Raw genomic sequence first — 18,190 nt, forward strand, 5'->3', positions numbered from 1 at the left:
TTTTTCTAAGGTTTTATGGACTGATGAAATGAGAGTGAGTCTTGATGGGCCAGATGGATGGGCCCGTGGCTGGATTGGTAAAGGGCAGAGAGCTCCAGTCCGACTCAGACGCCAGCAAGGTGGAGGTGGAGTACTGGTTTGGGCTGGTATCATCAAAGATGAGCTTGTGGGGACTTTTCGGGTTGAGGATGGAGTCAAGCTCAACTCCCAGTCCTACTGCCAGTTTCTGGAAGACACCTTCTTCAAGCAGTGGTACAGGAAGAAGTCTGCATCCTTCAAGAAAAACATGATTTTCATGCAGGACAATGCTCCATCACACGCGTTCAAGTACTCCACAGCGTGGCTGGCAAGAAAGGGTATAAAAGAAGAAAATCTAATGACATGGCCTCCTTGTTCACCTGATCTGAACCCCATTGAGAACCTGTGGTCCATCATCAAATGTGAGATTTACAAGGAGGGAAAACAGTACACCTCTCTGAACAGTGTCTGGGAGGCTGTGGTTGCTGCTGCACGCAATGTTGATGGTGAACAGATCAAAACACTGACAGAATCCATGGATGGCATGCTTTTGAGTGTCCTTGCAAAGAAAGGTGGCTATATTGGTCACTGATTTGTTTTTGTTTTGTTTTTGAATGTCAGAAATGTATATTTGTGAATGTTGAGATGTTATATTGGTTTCACTGGTAAAAATAAATAATTGAAATGGGTATATATTTGTTTTTTGTTAAGTTGCCTAATAATTATGCACAGTAATAGTCACCTGCACACACAGATATCCCCCTAAAATAGCTATAACTAAAAACAAACTAAAAACTACTTCCAAAACTATTCAGCTTTGATATTAATGAGTTTTTTGGGTTCATTGAGAACATGGTTGTTGTTCAATAATAAAATTAATCCTCAAAAATACAACTTGCCTAATAATTCTGCACTCCCTGTAGGCAATTATCCCCATTTGCCTTCACATAGAAGTTGTCTGTATACATTTACCAATGCATCAACTTGTGGTAGCAAATCTAGCCACTTGTAATGACTGGTTATTTATCGAGCAAATAAATTTGCTTGTTTGCGGGAGTGTGATCATTTAGTGCTCCACTTGTAATCTTAGGAAGCAAAAACTTTGATTACTTTTCTATAGAACTTCTTGTTTGATGTTTTATATCTTTTTAAATTATTTCAAGTTTTCTATATTTTTATGTATCAGAGAATATGAATGTTTTCTATACCTTTTATTATTCCTTATATAAGTAGTAAGATTTTTTTTATATCATTTTGATTTTCTTGCCTTAAGAGATATTTTGATTATTTGATTAGATTCCGATGTATCTTTTTGTTGTATGTAAGCATTTAATGATTAGTATATACTACTATACAGGTGTACAGGTGAGCTCATAAATAGGGATATAGACCTTTTTATGTTAGAATTGTCCATATCTATGGCATATTTTTACTAATAAATCTTATATTTTTACTAAACTTGTTTGCCAACGGTTTAAGACACAAAAATGTGTCATCTTATAGGCTATTAATTATCCCATCTACCTTTAAAAGAGTCACTGACCAAGCAGAAGAGAAGCAGCCCCAAAGCATGATGCTACCACCACCATGCTTCAAAGTTGGTATGGTGTTCCTTGAATGATGAGCTTTATCGGCTTTGCACCAAATATATATTTTACAATTTAGGCAGAAACGTTAATTCTTTGTCTCGTCAGATCATAGCACATTTTCCCACATTGGGGTGACAATTCATTTTATGGCATAATTTAGATGTATTTGGATGTTCCTTTTTGTAAGAAAGAGTTTCCATCTTGCCACCTTACCCCATTGCCCAGACATGTGTAGAATACGAAAGATGTTGTCAAATATAAGGAATGACTCGTACCTGCCAGAAATTAATTTAGCTCCATCAGTGTTGCTGTTGGCCTTTTAGTCCTCATCAACTTTGGAGGGTCATCCTGATGTTTGCAATATCTCTGTGGTGCCACTTATTGATAATGGTATTGACAGTGCTCTATGGTACGCCCAATGCCTTTGATATTCTTTTATGTTCCTCTCCTGATTAATACTTTTAACAATTGGCTTTTATAGTTTCTTTGAAAACTATCTGCAGACCATAGCACTCCCAGTAGGATGCAACCTAAAACATCCAAACAAATACTACAAAAACAGATAACTTTAATCTAGGTTTAATCAGAATCACTTTCATTAATGGCAAGTGCATGCTATTTACCTGCATGCATGATTAAGAATGTGATTGGTTAACTGTGAACACAGCTAGAGCTCTCATTATGAAAGTGAATGCAAATGGTATTGTAGTTTTATTTAATTAAAATGTTTCTAATAATTCACAATTTTTTCTCTAGATTTATGTTTATTGGAAGATCACTTTACATATGGAAAATGTTTGACAATTACAATGTTGCAATTTCAAAGGGTGTGCAAACATGTTGGGGCCTAGTTATCAAGCCGTCAACCTCAAATACGCTGGAATTCCGCAGCGTATTTGTGGCGAGGCTGATTCGCCTTAGTTATCAAAGGCTTCAGACCGGCAAAAGTAGAATTTTGTGACGTAAACTTCGATCCGCCGGACTCCGTCCGACACAGATCGATTCTTACGTCACTCCAGATGTTCAGCACACAAGTGCGGCACAATCTGACTACTTTTGCTAGTTATCAAAAAACTAGCAGGTACGCTCGGCACTTTTACGGCCCAGCGTACCTGGTTTTCAATCCACCAGCCTGGAGGCGGCGGATCCCATAGGAATCAATGGGAGTCTGACCATAGCGAAAGTACAAGTTCGCTGCTGACAGACATCCCATTGATTTCTAAGGGAGCTGTCTACACCTAACACCCTAACATGTACCCCGAGTCTAACCACCACTAATCTGCCCCCCTACACCGCCGCAACTAAATAAAGTTATTACCACCTAAATCGCCGCTCCCGGAGCCCACCGCAACTATAATAAATGTCTTAACCACTAAACCGCCGCTCCAGGAGCCCACCGCCACCTACATTATACCTATTAACCCCTATCCTGCTCCCCTATACCGCCGCCCTCTGTAATAAAGTTATTAACCCCTATCCTGCCGATCCCACACCTCGCCGCAAATAAATAAATAGTTTAACCCCTAAACCGCCGCTCCCTGAACCCGCCGCAACCTATATTAAATGTATTAACCCCTATCCTGCCCCCCCTACACCGTCGCCACTTATAATACATTTATTAACCCCTATCCTGCCCCCCACTACACCGCCGCCACTGTAATAAAATTATTAACCCCTAAACCTAAGTCTAACACTAACCCTAACACCCCCCTAACTTAAATATTAATTAAATTCATCTAAATCATATTTATATTATTAACTAAGTTAATCCTATTTAAAACTAAATACTGACCTATAAAATAAACCCTAATATAGCTACAATATAAATAATAATTATATTGTAGCTATCTTAGGATTTATTTTAATTTTACAGGTACCTTTCAATTTATTTGAACTAGGTACAATAGCTATTAAATAGTTATTAACTATTTAATAGCTTACCTAGCTAAAAGAGAAATTTACCTGTAAAATAAAAACTAACCTAAGTTACAATTACACCTAACACTACACTATACTTTAATAAATTATTCCTATTTAAAACTAAATACTTACCTGTAAAATAAACCCTAATATAGCTACAATGTAATTCATAATTACATTGTAGCTATTTTAGGATTTATATTTATTTTACAGGTAACTTTGTATTTATTTTAGCTAGTTAGAATACTTATTAAATAGTTATTAACTATTTAATAACTACCTAGCTAAAAGAAATACAAAATTACCTGTAAAATAAATCTTAACCTAAGTTACAATTAAACCTAACACTACACTATCATTAAATTAATTAATTAAACTACCTACAAATAACTACAATTAAATACAATTACATAAACTAACTAAAGTACAAAAAATAAAAAAAGCTAAGTTACAAAAAATAAAAAATAAAAAGTTACAAACATTTAAAAACATATTACAACAATTTTAATCTACTTACACCTAATCTAAGCCCCCTAATAAAATAACAAACCCCCCCAAAATAAAAAAAATGCCCTACCCTATTCTACATTAAAAAAGTTCAAAGCTCTTTTACCTTACCAGCCCTTAAAAGGGCCTTTTGTGGGGGCATGCCCCAAAGTTCAGCTCTTTTGCCTGTAAAAGAAAAATACAACCCCCCCAACATTAAAACTCACCACCCACATACCCCTAATCTAACCCAAACCCCCCTTAAAATAACCTAACACTAATCCCCTGAAGATCATCCTACCTTTAGTTGTCTTCACTCAGCCGAGCCACCGATGGAACTGAAGAGGACATCCGGACCGGCAGAAGTTATCCTCCAAGGGGCGCTGAAGAAATCTTCCATCCGATGAAGTGATCCTCCAAGCGGCACTGAAGAAATCTTCCATCCGGGTGAGGTCATCTTCCAAGAGGCGCTGAAGAAGTCTTCTATCCGGGCGAGGTCATCGTCGAAGCCGGGTCTTGAATCTTCATCCCGCCGACGCGGAACATCCTCCTTTCCCGACGAACTACCGACGAATGAAGGCTCCTTTAAGGGACGTCATCCAAGATGGCGTCCCTTCAATTCCGATTGGCTGATAGGATTCTATCAGCCAATCGGAATTAAGGTAGGAAAATCTGATTGGCTGATGGAATCAGCCAATCAGATTCAAGTTCAATCTGATTGGCTGATCCAATCAGCCAATCAGATTGAGCTTGCATTCTATTGGCTGTTCCGATCAGCCAATAGAATGCGAGCTCAATCTGATTGGCTGATTGGATCAGCCAATCGGATTGAACTTGAATCTGATTGGCTGATTCCATCAGCCAATCAGATTTTTCCTATCTTAATTCCGATTGGCTGATAGAATCCTATCAGCCAATCGGAATTGAAGGGACGCCATCTTGGATGACGTCCCTTAAAGGAGCCTTCATTCGTCGGTAATTCGTCGGGAAAGGAGGATGTTCCGCGTCGGCGGGATGAAGATTCAAGACCCGGCTTCGACGATGACCTCGCCCGGATAGAAGACTTCTTCAGCGCCTCTTGGAAGATGACCTCGCCCGGATGGAAGATTTCTTCAGCGCCGCTTGGAGGATCACTTCATCGGATGGAAGATTTCTTCAGCGCCCCTTGGAGGATAACTTCTGCCGGTCCGGATGTCCTCTTCAGTTCCATTGGTGGCTCAGCTGAGTGAAGACAACTAAAGGTAGGATGATCTTCAGGGGATTAGTGTTAGGTTATTTTAAGGGGGGTTTGGGTTAGATTAGGGGTATGTGGGTGGTGGGTTTTAATGTTGGGGGGGTTGTATTTTTCTTTTACAAGCAAAAGAGCTGAACTTTGGGGCATGCCCCCACAAAAGGCCCTTTTAAGGGCTGGTAAGGTAAAAGAGCATTGAACTTTTTTAATGTAGAATAGGGTAGGGCATTTTTTTATTTTGGGGGGTTTGTTATTTTATTAGGGGGTTTAGATTAGGTGTAAGTAGCTTAAAATTGTTGTAATATGTTTTTAAATGTTTGTAACTTTTTTTGTTTTATTTTTTGTAACTTAGCTTTTTTATTTTTGTACTTTAGTTAGTTTATGTAATTGTATTTAATTGTAGTTATTTGTAGGTAGTTTAATTAATTAATTTAATGATAGTGTAGTGTTAGGTTTAATTGTAACTTAGGTTAGGATTTATTTTACAGGTAATTTTGTATTTCTTTTAGCTAGGTAGTTATTAAATAGTTAATAACTATTTAATAACTATTCTAACTAGCTAAAATAAATACAAAGTTACCTGTAAAATAAATATAAATCCTAAAATAGCTACAATGTAATTATGAATTACATTGTAGCTATATTAGGGTTTATTTTACAGGTAAGTATTTAGTTTTAAATAGGAATAATTTATTAAAGTATAGTGTAGTGTTAGGTGTAATTGTAACTTAGGTTAGTTTTTATTTTACTGGTAAATTTCTCTTTATTTTAGCTAGGTAAGCTATTAAATAGTTAATAACTATTTAATAGCTATTGTACCTAGTTAAAATAAATTGAAAGATGCCTGTAAAATAAAAATAAATCCTAAGATAGCTACAATATAATTATTATTTATATTGTAGCTATATTAGGGTTTATTTTATAGGTAAGTATTTAGCTTTAAATAGGATTAATTTAGTTGATAATATAAATATTATTTAGATGAATTTAATTAATATTTAAGTTAGGGGGGTGTTAGTGTTAGACCTAGGTTTAGGGGTTAATAATTTTATTACAGTTGCGGCGGTGTAGTGGGGGGCAGGATAGGGGTTAATAAATTTATTATAGGTGCCGACGGTGTAGGGGGGGCAGGATAGGGGTTAATAAATTTAATATAGGTTGCGGCGGGTTAAGGGAGCGGCAGTTTAGGGGTTAAACAATTTTTTTATTTGCGGCGAGGTGCGGGATCAGCAGGATAGGGGTTAATAACTTTATTACAGAGGGCGGCGGTATAGGGGGGGCAGGATAGGGGTTACTAGGTATAATGTAGGTGGCAGCGGTGTCCGGGAGCGGCGGTTTAGGGGTTAATACATTTATAAGACTTGCGGCGGGGTCTAGGAGCGGCGGTTTAGGGGTTAATACATTTTTAATAGTTGCGGCAGGGTCTAGGAGCGGCGGTTTAGGGGTTAGTAACTTTATTTAGTTGCGGGGGGCTCCGGGGGCGCCGGTATAGGGGTTAGAGCAGTGTAGTTTAGTGTGAGTGCTTAGTGACAGGCTAGCAAGAAAGCTGTCAAACAGCCGAAGAGCAGCGAGATCGGATGAGTGATAACTCTCACAGTCCGCTGCTCATCGCCCCGTGGCTTTTTGACAGCTTTTTTTGATAACTTAGGCGTATTTTTTCAGGTCCGCGGCGGCGAAGGTAGGCGAGCTTAGGCGGGCGTATTGGGCCGGCGAAGTCAGAAAAGTTGACGGCTTGATAACTACCCCCCGTTATATCCATTGTTTTTATTTATGAATGATTTTTTCTTTTTTGGCACTATTTTGATTTTCTAATTTAGGACTATATCCCTAATGCATATGTTAATGTTAGTTTACTAGATTTGCATTTTAAAAACAATTAACAATTTTACAAGTATTTATCTTTATTTAAAAAAGTACTGTATGCTAAATTAAATTTGACATAATGTATTAAATCTAAGGAATGTAAAATATATTGGTTGTAACATATATAAATGTTCCAATTTTAGATGACAAACAAGTATTCTAAAAGTGAATAATGTTTTATATAGGTTGTTGACTATGAAAGCAAGAAAAAATATATTATTAAAGTAAAAGCAGTAAACAAACATTTTGATGAAAGATTTATCAAATCTGGGACATTGGAAGATACAACAACAATTAAAATATATGTTGAAGATGTTGATGAACCACCAGTATTTACTCGCAGTGAATTTTATATGGAAATCCTTGAAAATGCTGATTGTGGTTCCTTCGTTGGCTCTGTGTCTGCAAGAGACCCTGATGCTATCAATCGTTCTATAAGGTATGATATTTATAATTTATTCCATGTTATCAGTATATTCAATTAAATTGATTAATTGATTGTTTTAAAGAAAAACACACAACATTTTTTAAGCAATAACATGTTTTGCTCTATGAAACAAATGCAGAGGTGTTTAAAAAGAAAATGATGCAACACCAACAAACAAATTAACCAGCTAGATTTATTGCATGTATGTGCATACCAGATATTTTTTTTGTACAACAGTATTTTAAAATGTAAACAAATGTAAAACTCAGAATTACCACTAAGGGCTAGATTACAGGTGGATTGCTATTTATCGCTCCCACTAGAAGCAAGATTTTTGTGCTTGTATTACAAGTTGAAAGTAAAAAGTTTTCCCCTAGAGACTTGAATACAGTGCAAAAAGTGGGGGAAAAAACTAACAACCAACAAGTTGAGCAGAAATCTGAATGCTTTTTCTCAAGTGTGCTTACCTTACACTTACAAATAATTCCCATTCCAATGTTCTTCACATAGCATAATATCTTCTATTTATTTAAAATATCGTAAATAATGAGAATTCTACATAATGCTGTGGATCTTGCTATACATTATCAATCAGTATATAACAAATAGAGAGTCCTTCATAGTTTATCTCTCTCCATTTGGTTCAGTGTATTTCTAATTCAGGCCCATTGGTGGTATAACTGGCTTCTCTTGGACCAATATAAAATTCACTAAAATATTAACATGGGCTAGCAGTAGGGTGGTAACTATATTCCTGACTTTACTAGTCGTACACTTAGTGGTTATTGTTCAAGATAATACTACTCTCTCATCTGGGTGTTTACAACAGTTTCAGCATAACATTTTGATCCTTATAATTCCAGTTAACATTAACTTTTCTGCTAAAACAGTTTTGAATATAGTTAAACATAACAAGTAATACTTATAACATTGTGGCATGCGTTCTAACCATTTTGCATCCTTCTTAAGTTAAATTAGGTTCAATCGAGTTCCAGTGGTCCTTGTGTATGGTGTATGCGTTAGTACTTCATCTGTTTGGGTATGCTCTTGGTTCAGTTTCTACAGGAGGGTTAATTCTTTCATTATTTCTGGGGAAATGGGAGGGGTGGGGAATGTTGTGGTTAGTTTTCTCTATTTGCGTTCCACCTCATTGTCATATATTCATGTATTTCTATCTTGCCTGTTCTGAAGAAGTGGTATCTTTCTAGTATAAGCAAATTTTCTACTTGCTGCTCCATGATGAAATGTTTGGTATCTCAGAGGATTTCCATTTTTGTGGTATCAGTATTTTTGGGCTATTGATCATGATATATAGGAGCGATTGTTTTACCTCATCTTTGGTGTTTGGGAGTTTATGGAATAGTAATAAACTTGGCTCGACTGGAATGCTTGTTGATAGCATTTTGTTAATGTGCATAATTATGTCTTGCCAAATCGCAGCGCATGTCTGCTGATTCACCACATACTTCCCAGCAATGTTTATTGGTATGTTTATATATCTTTTCAAGGCGTACTGGTGCTAGATACCAACGTGATAGAAACTTATAATTAATTTCTTGAATTTTGGCTGATAGCGACGCTTTTTTGCGTGCTTGGAATATGTTTGACCACCCGTTTGGAGTGATATCAGTGCCGAGCTCTTTCGGCCATTTGTAAAAATATAAGGAAAGAGAGTCAGGTTTTAAGTCTGGGGGAATTTCGTACAGACTTGATATGGTATGACCGGGGTAATGTGTTAGCATGCAGAGACTTTACAAAGATGTTATTTGGCACGTTTTTTGTTTTGTTTTTGTTTGTGCTGAGATAGTGGGTTAGTTGAGTATAGGTGTACCAAGACATTTGAGTGTTTCCTATTTTGTATGCTAAATCTTGCTGTGATATAAGTTTTCCTCCTGAGGCAATACTCCTTAATATGGAGTCCCTTAGTTGCGGAGGGTCTAGGTTTCCCATGTTAGATTTGTGTAAGAAGGAGGGATCAGGGTTGTTGACAATCAGGGATAAAGGTGCAGGCCGTGTTGTGATATGTGTGCTAGTATTTATTGCTGAATCCCACTGTGAGAAAAGATCCAACAGCAATGGGTAATCACAAATCTTGCTTGGTCTGTGTGTTGGATGCAACCAGGCCAGCCACCCGACATTTTCTATTTGCAGTATTTCCCTATCTAGTTGGATCCATTGTTTATTGTTTGAATTGTGACTCCAGTCTATAATTCTTTGAAATAGTATTGCCAATCTGTACCGTGTTATATTTGGAAGCCCCAGCCCTCCTTTTTCTCTGATTAAATATAGGGTTTTTTTAGGGACTGTAGGTTTGATTCCATCCCATATTAATTTTTCCAGGTGGCCCTGTAGTTAGTTGAGATAATCTTTTGATAAAGTTATGGGCAGTGTCTGTAAAACGTATAGAATGCGAGGAAGAATGTTCATCTTAATGACATGTACTCTCCCTATCCAAGATAATGGCTTGTTTTTCCAGCCTGATAAATATTTTATTATGTTGTTTAACAAGAGGCGAAAGTTAGAAGTGAATAGGTCTTGGGGATTACTCGTTAATAATATTCCTAGATATTTCAGTTGTGTTTGTTGGATACGTAGTGGGCAATTATGTCTTATTTTGTTTAAATCATTAGCTGGGATGGTTATGTTTAACAGGTCTGATTTGGAAAGATTTAGGTGAAAGTTTGATACTTTACCATATTCTGTGAATGTATTTAATAGGGCTGATAATGATGCTTCTAGATCTGTCACAGTAAGCAGAACATCGTCTGTGTACATTGCTAGTTTATACACAGTCAAATGTGTGGATTTGCCTTTGATGTTAGGATCAGCCCTAATCTTGCATGCCAGTACCTCGATGGACAAGGCAAATAAGATGGGTGACAGAGGGCAACCCTGCCATGTGCAGTTACTTATTTTGAAAGAGTCAGAAAGAACAGAGTTGGTTTTCACTTTGGCAGTTGGGTTAGTATAGAGTGAAAAAACTTTATCTATTATGTGTTTGCCTATGCCTGTTTAATTAATTGCGCTTTATGTTTTATTAGTTCCCCTCTTAGCACACATTTATGTGCTTCCCATATGTTGGTCCATGTAGTGTCATGTGGAGAATTTATTTAGAAATAGTCAGTCAATGCTTTTTCTACGCTTGGTTTTATTAGCGGGTGATCCAACATGTTGTTATCTAGCCTCCATATGAAGGGGATCATTGAACTATCAGGCCAGTCAATTTGACAGGAAACTGGTGCATGGTCAGACCAAGTTTTGGGTAATATTGATACTTTTTGGATAAGTGCAAGGCCTATGGTGTCCGTCAGTATATAATCAATACGGGAGTATACTCTTTGCAGGTTTGAGTAGAAGGTGAAGTCTTTAGTTGTAGGGTGAAATGTGTGCCAAGTGTCATGTAGAGCTAAAGATCTAATTTGAGCATTTATGTTTTTGATATCTCTCTTGGGGATGTTAGTGGCGCCTTCTGAGATGTCTACCTGGGTCAAGTGGAACTTTAAATTCTCCTCCGACTATTAGTGTGCCTTTAAAGTCTAATATTTTGCCGGAAAGTTTGTACTCTCATAAATCTTAGTTGTTGTTTATTAGGAAAGTAGGCATTAACCAGAGTAATGGGTCACCCAAAGAGCAAACCCACCAGTATAAGAGCTTTCCCCTCTGTGTCTTTTTCTACATGTAAGGGCTCTAGGGGAGTGTTGTGCCTGGTCAAAATGCCCACCCCACTTTTTTTGGAGGGACCAAATGAAAAGTATGCTGTGGTTTACCTGTGGTTATTCCATTTGGGTTCTTTTCCTTTTTTAAAATTTGTCTACTGTAGAAAAACAATTGCCCCTTTTTGTTTGTATAAGTCATTAAGGATTATGGATCTTTTTGCAAGATTTTAAACCCTTTGATGTTGATGGTGATAATGTTTATAGGGTGTGTCACTGGTGACCTGTGCATGTTGGGGTATTCGGGAATTATTCCTATATCAGGGGGAAAGAAAAAAGTTTGTTACTGATCAGTGATGATGAGGTGTGGCTTTAATTTTAGTAGAATGAGGGAGAGGGAAGTAAGGTATATTGTGTACTGTGCTGGTGTAATATTTATTGATTTGACCACTGGAAGTTGCAAATGCAATGTAATTGACCTTTGAAAACATACACACTAACAATTTTTAGTATTCTATATGTGTTTCAATCAGTGTGAGGTAGAGGCAAGGGGTGGGAGGGAAGGAAAGCAGAGGGGGAATTGTTTAGGGTAAAAGGAAAGGAACATTGTTGAAAAATTAAGATTATACAGTCCTTTCTATATCACTCTGTGGTGATGTCGAATGTGGTTAATGCAATTCAGATAAAACAAAGTTAAACACAAAATGAAACAAAGTTAAATTCAACAGTTGAAGGTAGAGTCCTTCTCCCCAGGATGGCATCTAATTGAAAAGTAAAAGAGTTGCCCGCAGGCATGCATAAACTATCAGGTTAAGTGTATATATAATTATAAACATGTATGTATAACAGAGGAGCCCTCCTTGTACGTATCGCGTTCTTTCAAGTCTTGAGAGATCCATGTGTAGTGAAGAAAGTTGTGTTATTCTCCTCAAATTGTGTTCTTTGAGTTTATTGCTGCAATCAGAACTAATTGTAGGGTTTTGTCTCCCTTTTATACTATGTGGTGTATTTTATAGTGTGTCTGTAAGGTGGTATCGAAAAAATCAGTGTAGTTTTGAGTGTATCTCCCCCAGTCCAATTTTGACTTTGTGTATGTTTGATCGTGTTACTATAGGGGAGAGGATTATAGTTAAATTGATGAGAACAAAACAAAATGTCTCTCATTACTATTCCGGTAGCAGTAAGGCTTATTTAAAGTCAAATTAAACTGTTATACTCATCTATCCTGAGATACAGTGGGGCAAAAAAGTATTTAGTCAGCCACCAATTGTGCAAGTTCTCCCACTTAAGAAGATGAGAGAGGCCTGTTATTTTCATCATAGGTATACCTCAACTATGAGAGACAAAATGTGGAAACAAATCCAGACAATCACATTGTCTGATTTGGAAAGAATTTATTTATTTGCATATTATGGTGGAAAATAAGTATTTGGTCACCTACAAACAAGCAAGATTTCTGGCTCTCACAGACCTGTATCTTCTTCTTTAAGAGGCTCCTCTGTCCTCCACTCATTACCTGTATTAACCCCTTAATGACCACAATGTACCCTGTATGTCACTGGTCGTTAAGGGTTTTTTCAGGACATAATAGCACAAGTCTAGCAAGAACACGCTATTAATGCCCTCCCTCCAGCAGGCTTTGTGGAATAGAGCAGTCTCAACGCTGGTGGCAAGACCACGCTATAAAACAATCAAGTCCCAAAAAAAGGCCAGCGACATACAGGGTACGTCGCTGGTCCTTGGCACCTGTTTGAACTTGTTATCAGTATAAAAGACACCTGTCCACAACCTCAAACAGTTACACTCCAAACTCCACTATGGGGAAGAACAAAGAGCTGTCGAAGGACACCAGAAACAAAATTGAAGACCTGCACCAGGCTGGGAAGACTGAATCTGCAATAGGCAAGCAACTTGGTGTGAAGAAATCAACTGTGGGAGCAATAATTAGAAAATGGAAGACATACAAGACCACTGATAGTCTCCCTCGATCTGGGGCTCCAAGCAATATCTCACCCCTGTGGGGTCAAAATGATCACAAGAACAGTGAGCAAACATCACAGAACCACACGGGGACCTAGTGAATGACCTGCAGAGAGCTGGGACCAACGTAACAAAGGCTACCATCAGTAACTCACTACGCCGCCAGGGACTCAGATCCTGCAGTGCCAGATGTGTCCCCCTGCTTAAGCCAGTACATGTCCGGGCCCGTCTGAAGTATGCTCGAGAGGATTTGGATGATCCAGAAGTGGATTGGGAGAATATCATATGGTTAGATGAAACCAAAGAACTGTTTGGTAGAAACACAACTTGTCGTGTTTGGAGGAGAGAGAATGCTGAGTTGCAACCAAAGAACACTATACCTACTGTGAAGCATTGGGGTGGCAACATCATGCTTAGGGGCTGTTTCTCTGCAAAGGGAACAGGACTACTGATCCGTGTACATGAAAGAATGAATGGGGCCATGTATCGTGGGATTTTGAGTGCAAACCTCCTTCCATCAGCAAGGGCATTGAAGATGAATCGTGGCTGGGTCTTTCAGCATGACAATGATCTCAAACACACCACCTGGGCAACGAAGGAGTGGCTTCATAAGAAGCATGTCAAGGTCCTGGAGTGGCCTAGCCCAGTCTCCAGATCTCAAACCCATAGAAAACCTTTGGAGGGAGTTGAAAGTCTGTGTTGCCCAGCGACAGCCCCAAAACATCACTGCTCTAGAGGAGATCTGCATGCAGGAATGGGCCAACATACCAGCAACAGTGTGTGACAACCTTGTGAAGACTTACAGAAAACGTTTGACCTCTGTCATTGCCAACAAAGGATATATAACAAAGTATTGAGATGAACTTTTGATACTGACCAAATACTAATTTTCCACCATAATTTGCAAATAAATTCTTTCCAAATCAGACAATGTGATTGTCTGGATTTGTTTCCACATTTTATCTCTCATAGTTGAGGTATACCTATGATGAAAATTACAGGCCTCTCTCATCTTCTTAAGTGGTAGAACTTGCAAAATTGGTGGCTAACTAAATACTTTTTTGCCCCACTGTAGGTTGAATCACCTTCTGTGTAGATTGTCTCCTGTTTAAATTATGCAAGTCCATTGTCTATGGTGTTACCATTAGGCAGTTATTTATTAGTGTAGTCCAAAGTTTGAGGCAATATTGAGGTCTATTCATCTGTGGCTTGCTCCTCTGGTGCCTTGACTCTTGCTGGGTTTTGAGGTCCTGTGGTCATCTTGTTGCTGTTAGGTTTACATGGAAGCACCATCTGTATGGAATTTTTTGGGATCTCTGCATTTTTGTAAGATGGTAGGAGTTAAGTCTGTAAAGATTTGAATTGGGAGGCTTTAGTGAGTGGTTTGGCCCTAAGTGCTCTATGCGGCCTTTCCATAACAATGTTTGGTGAGTTGCTAGTACCTTTTATGGTTCTGAATAGATCCTGTAGGTAACCTTTCATTGCTGTGGGTTGGACAAATTCAGGTACACCTCTTATCCACAGGTTGTTCCTGCGCCCTCTATTATCAAGGTCTTCTACTTTTGCCATCAGATTATGGATGATTTCATCATGAGTATAGTTTAATTGTGAGAGGTGCTGGATATCCTGTGTAGTGGTGTTATGGCTTTCTCCTAGCATTGATACTCTGCGGTCCACTTTTTTAATGTCTTTTTTCATCTCATTAAACATGTCCCATATATCTTACATATCGGTTTTTATGTCGTCTTTTGTGGATAGAAGTTTTCAGGTCAGCTTTTGTTATTTCATTGGAGGAACCCTGGTCGGCTGTAGTGTATCCTTTCTCTTCTATTGTTGAGATAGATGTTGGCACTGGAGCTAAAGTGCAAGAAGCTATGGGTGATGGTCCCTTAGTTTGTTTAAAGTACTGGTTAATCATTTTTGTTTTAGCTGGTGTTTCAAATTGTTGCTGTTTTTTTAGCTGGCATAACCACATAGAGATCAAAATATTTGTTCCAAATTACCAAGTATAGATCAGCCTTTAATTATGTTTTATCTGTCAGTTACTGTTTAGGTTTTGAGGTCCTCAAAATGTATCAAGTGGTTATGACATATTAGCCCATGGGAGGCAGTCCACATGATATTACTACTATTGGTAGTTTTAGCTGCTTGCTGTTTATATGAAGACTTACGATAGTAGGAATCTTCCGATCCTAAAGATGTGCGCTGGGGTGATCAGAAAGGTGGTGATAAATGAGATCCGGCAGCACTCTTAGTCATATCCGGAGAGACAGAGTCCTATAGTAGTGGAAAATAGAAGAGGCACCACATAGGGCAATAATGTAGAAAACAAGCCTGCTTGTAAATCATGGACCCCTCTCCAGAAAACAACTCACATAGGAGGTGGCACCAGGCAGTATGGACCAAAGGTTTGCCAAAAAGACTCAGGTGAGATGCCCAGACACCAGCGTCAGAGTATGGGGAAATATACAGCAGTCACCGATACAACGTACTCTCTGAGAGTCTGGGGATCACAGGTTTCCGACCAACCAAATGGAAGTACAAGTTGGCAGCACCTGAATAGCGCAGGCTACAATGGGTCAGTGTTGCATACCAATAATAACGGAGCAAGTAGTAATAGTAAAAAGTGTGAGTTTAATTGTACACACTAGAACAACAGCAACGCGTTTCTCAGCATATACAATTACTATTTAATCAGGCTGTAAGTTAAAATTGTACTACTTGCTCTATATAAAGAATCTTTTGACCAATCAGCTCATGGTGTCACTGCACACCCACTATTTTGTCATACGTCATAGCAATAGCCAAGACCTATATATTCCTATGACAGACAGAATCGGGCTGGGAGCAGTGTATGTAAAATGACACCATGATCAGAACGGAACATACTAAAACATATAATGCATAAAATTGGATATATATTAACACAAAAAAATATATATATATACAAAATATACATTATTAAAATTTATAAAATCACAATATAGAATAAAAATATATCAATAGAAATATTCAAAAGTACACATAACATAAATAATAAATAGTTAGAATATATTAGTGACATATCGATCCTAAAAAAACTGTTAATAGTGTTTTAAAGTGTCTAACCTATTGTTAAATGTATAGAAAAGGATCTCAAATGAGGCTAGGGATTGTAGGACAAAAAAAAAAAAATCAGAAACCCGGAATAAAGTTATGCTATCTCAAATGGACTTTTGAGGTGGATACTAAGGTCAAATAGAAAGAACACTCAAATACATTCTACAAAGAAATGGCTCGGATGGCACACACAAATATAAATTAAATATAGTCAGTATTCTAATGTCATAACTGTCAATGCATGAAAGTCTACAAAGGTTCAGCTCTGTATAGGACAGAGCTCAGAGTGTATATTGACCAATACTATAGTATAATACACTATGTACAAGTAACCTAAATCTCTAATCTAGAAATAGTGGCTTTATAAGTAGTGGCATAGATACCTATGTAGTGACAATCTACTAGCGACTGGGAAGAGACAAACCTAAATCCAAATAAATCAAAGGTGGTTAAATCAATATTGAGATTGAGGCCTAATGCATGAAAACATTGAAGTACATGAATCCAATAAGTCTCTCTCTGTCTCAACCTAAACAGATGATTGTATAAATTAGACTTGGGAATATATTCTATAGGTGTGATCGATAGGGACACTATCGGCTAGATTTAGAGTTTTGTCGGTAACGACCCGCGTAGCTAACGCTGGCTTTTTTTTCCCCGCACCTTTTAAATACCGCTGGTATTTAGAGTTCACAGAAGGGCTGCGTTAGGCTCCAAAAAGGGAGCGTAGAGCATATTTACCGCCACTGCAACTCTCAATACCAGCGGTGCTTACGGACGCGGCCAGCTTCAAAAACGTGTTCGTGCACAATTCCCCCATAGGAAACAATGGGGCAGTTTGAGCTGAAAAAAAACCTAACACCTGCAAAAAAGCAGCGTTCAGCTCCTAACGCAGCCCCATTGTTTCCTATGGGAAAACACTTCCTATGTCTGCACCTAACACCCTAACATGTACCCCCGAGTCTAAACACCCCTAACCTTACACTTATTAACCCCTAATCTGTCAGCGCCCGCTATCGCTGATACCTGCATTATACAATTAACCCCTAATCTGCCGCTCCGTACACCGCCGCAACCTACGTTATCCCTATGTACCCCTAATCTGCTGCCCCTAACATTGCCAACCCCTATATTATATTTATTAACCCCTAATCTGCCGCCCCCAACGTTGCCTCCACCTACCTACAATTATTAACCCCTAATCTGCCGACCGGACCTTGCCGCTATTCTAATAAATGTATTAACCCCTAAAGCCAAGTCTAACCCTAACCCTAACACCCCCCTAAGTTAAATATAATTTAAATCTAACTAAATAAATTAACTCTTATTAAATAAATTATTCCTATTTAAAGCTAAATACTTACCTGTAAAATAATTCCTAATATAGCTACAATATAAATTATAATTATATTGTAGCTATTTTAGGATTAATATTTATTTTACAGGCAACTTTGTATTTATTTTAACCAGGTACAATAGCTATTAAATAGTTAATAACTATTTAATAGTTACCTAGTTAAAATAATTACAAAATTACCTGTAAAAAAATCCTAACCTAAGTTACAATTAAACCTAACACTACACTATCAATAAATTAATTAAATAAAATACCTACAATTATCTACAATCAAACCTAACAATACACTATCAATAAATTAATTAAATACAATACCTACAAATAAATACAATTAAATAAACTAACTAAAGTACAAAAAATAAAAAAGAACTAAGTTAGAAAAAATAAAAAAATATTTACAAACATTAGAAAAATATTACAACAATTTTAAGCTAATTACACCTACTCTAAGCCCCCTAATAAAATAACAAAGCCCCCCAAAATAAAAAAATGCCCTACCCTATTCTAAAATAAAAATAGAAAAGCTCTTTTATCTTACCATCCCTTAAAAGGGCATTTTGCGGGGCA

General features: G+C 37.6%; 1 protein-coding gene across 1 annotated transcript in view; it reads left to right on the forward strand.

The window, feature by feature from the left end:
- LOC128660831 (cadherin-19-like) overlaps positions 1-18,190 on the forward strand; it is a 346,558-nt gene that overhangs the window by 210,309 nt on the left and 118,059 nt on the right. The window contains exon 7 of the mRNA XM_053714877.1: positions 7,293-7,546. Within this exon, the coding sequence (XP_053570852.1) occupies positions 7,293-7,546 (254 nt within the window). The remainder of the gene's footprint in view (positions 1-7,292; positions 7,547-18,190) is intronic.

This window comes from Bombina bombina, chromosome 5 (genome assembly GCF_027579735.1).
Source record: "Bombina bombina isolate aBomBom1 chromosome 5, aBomBom1.pri, whole genome shotgun sequence".
NCBI lineage: Eukaryota > Metazoa > Chordata > Amphibia > Anura > Bombinatoridae > Bombina > Bombina bombina.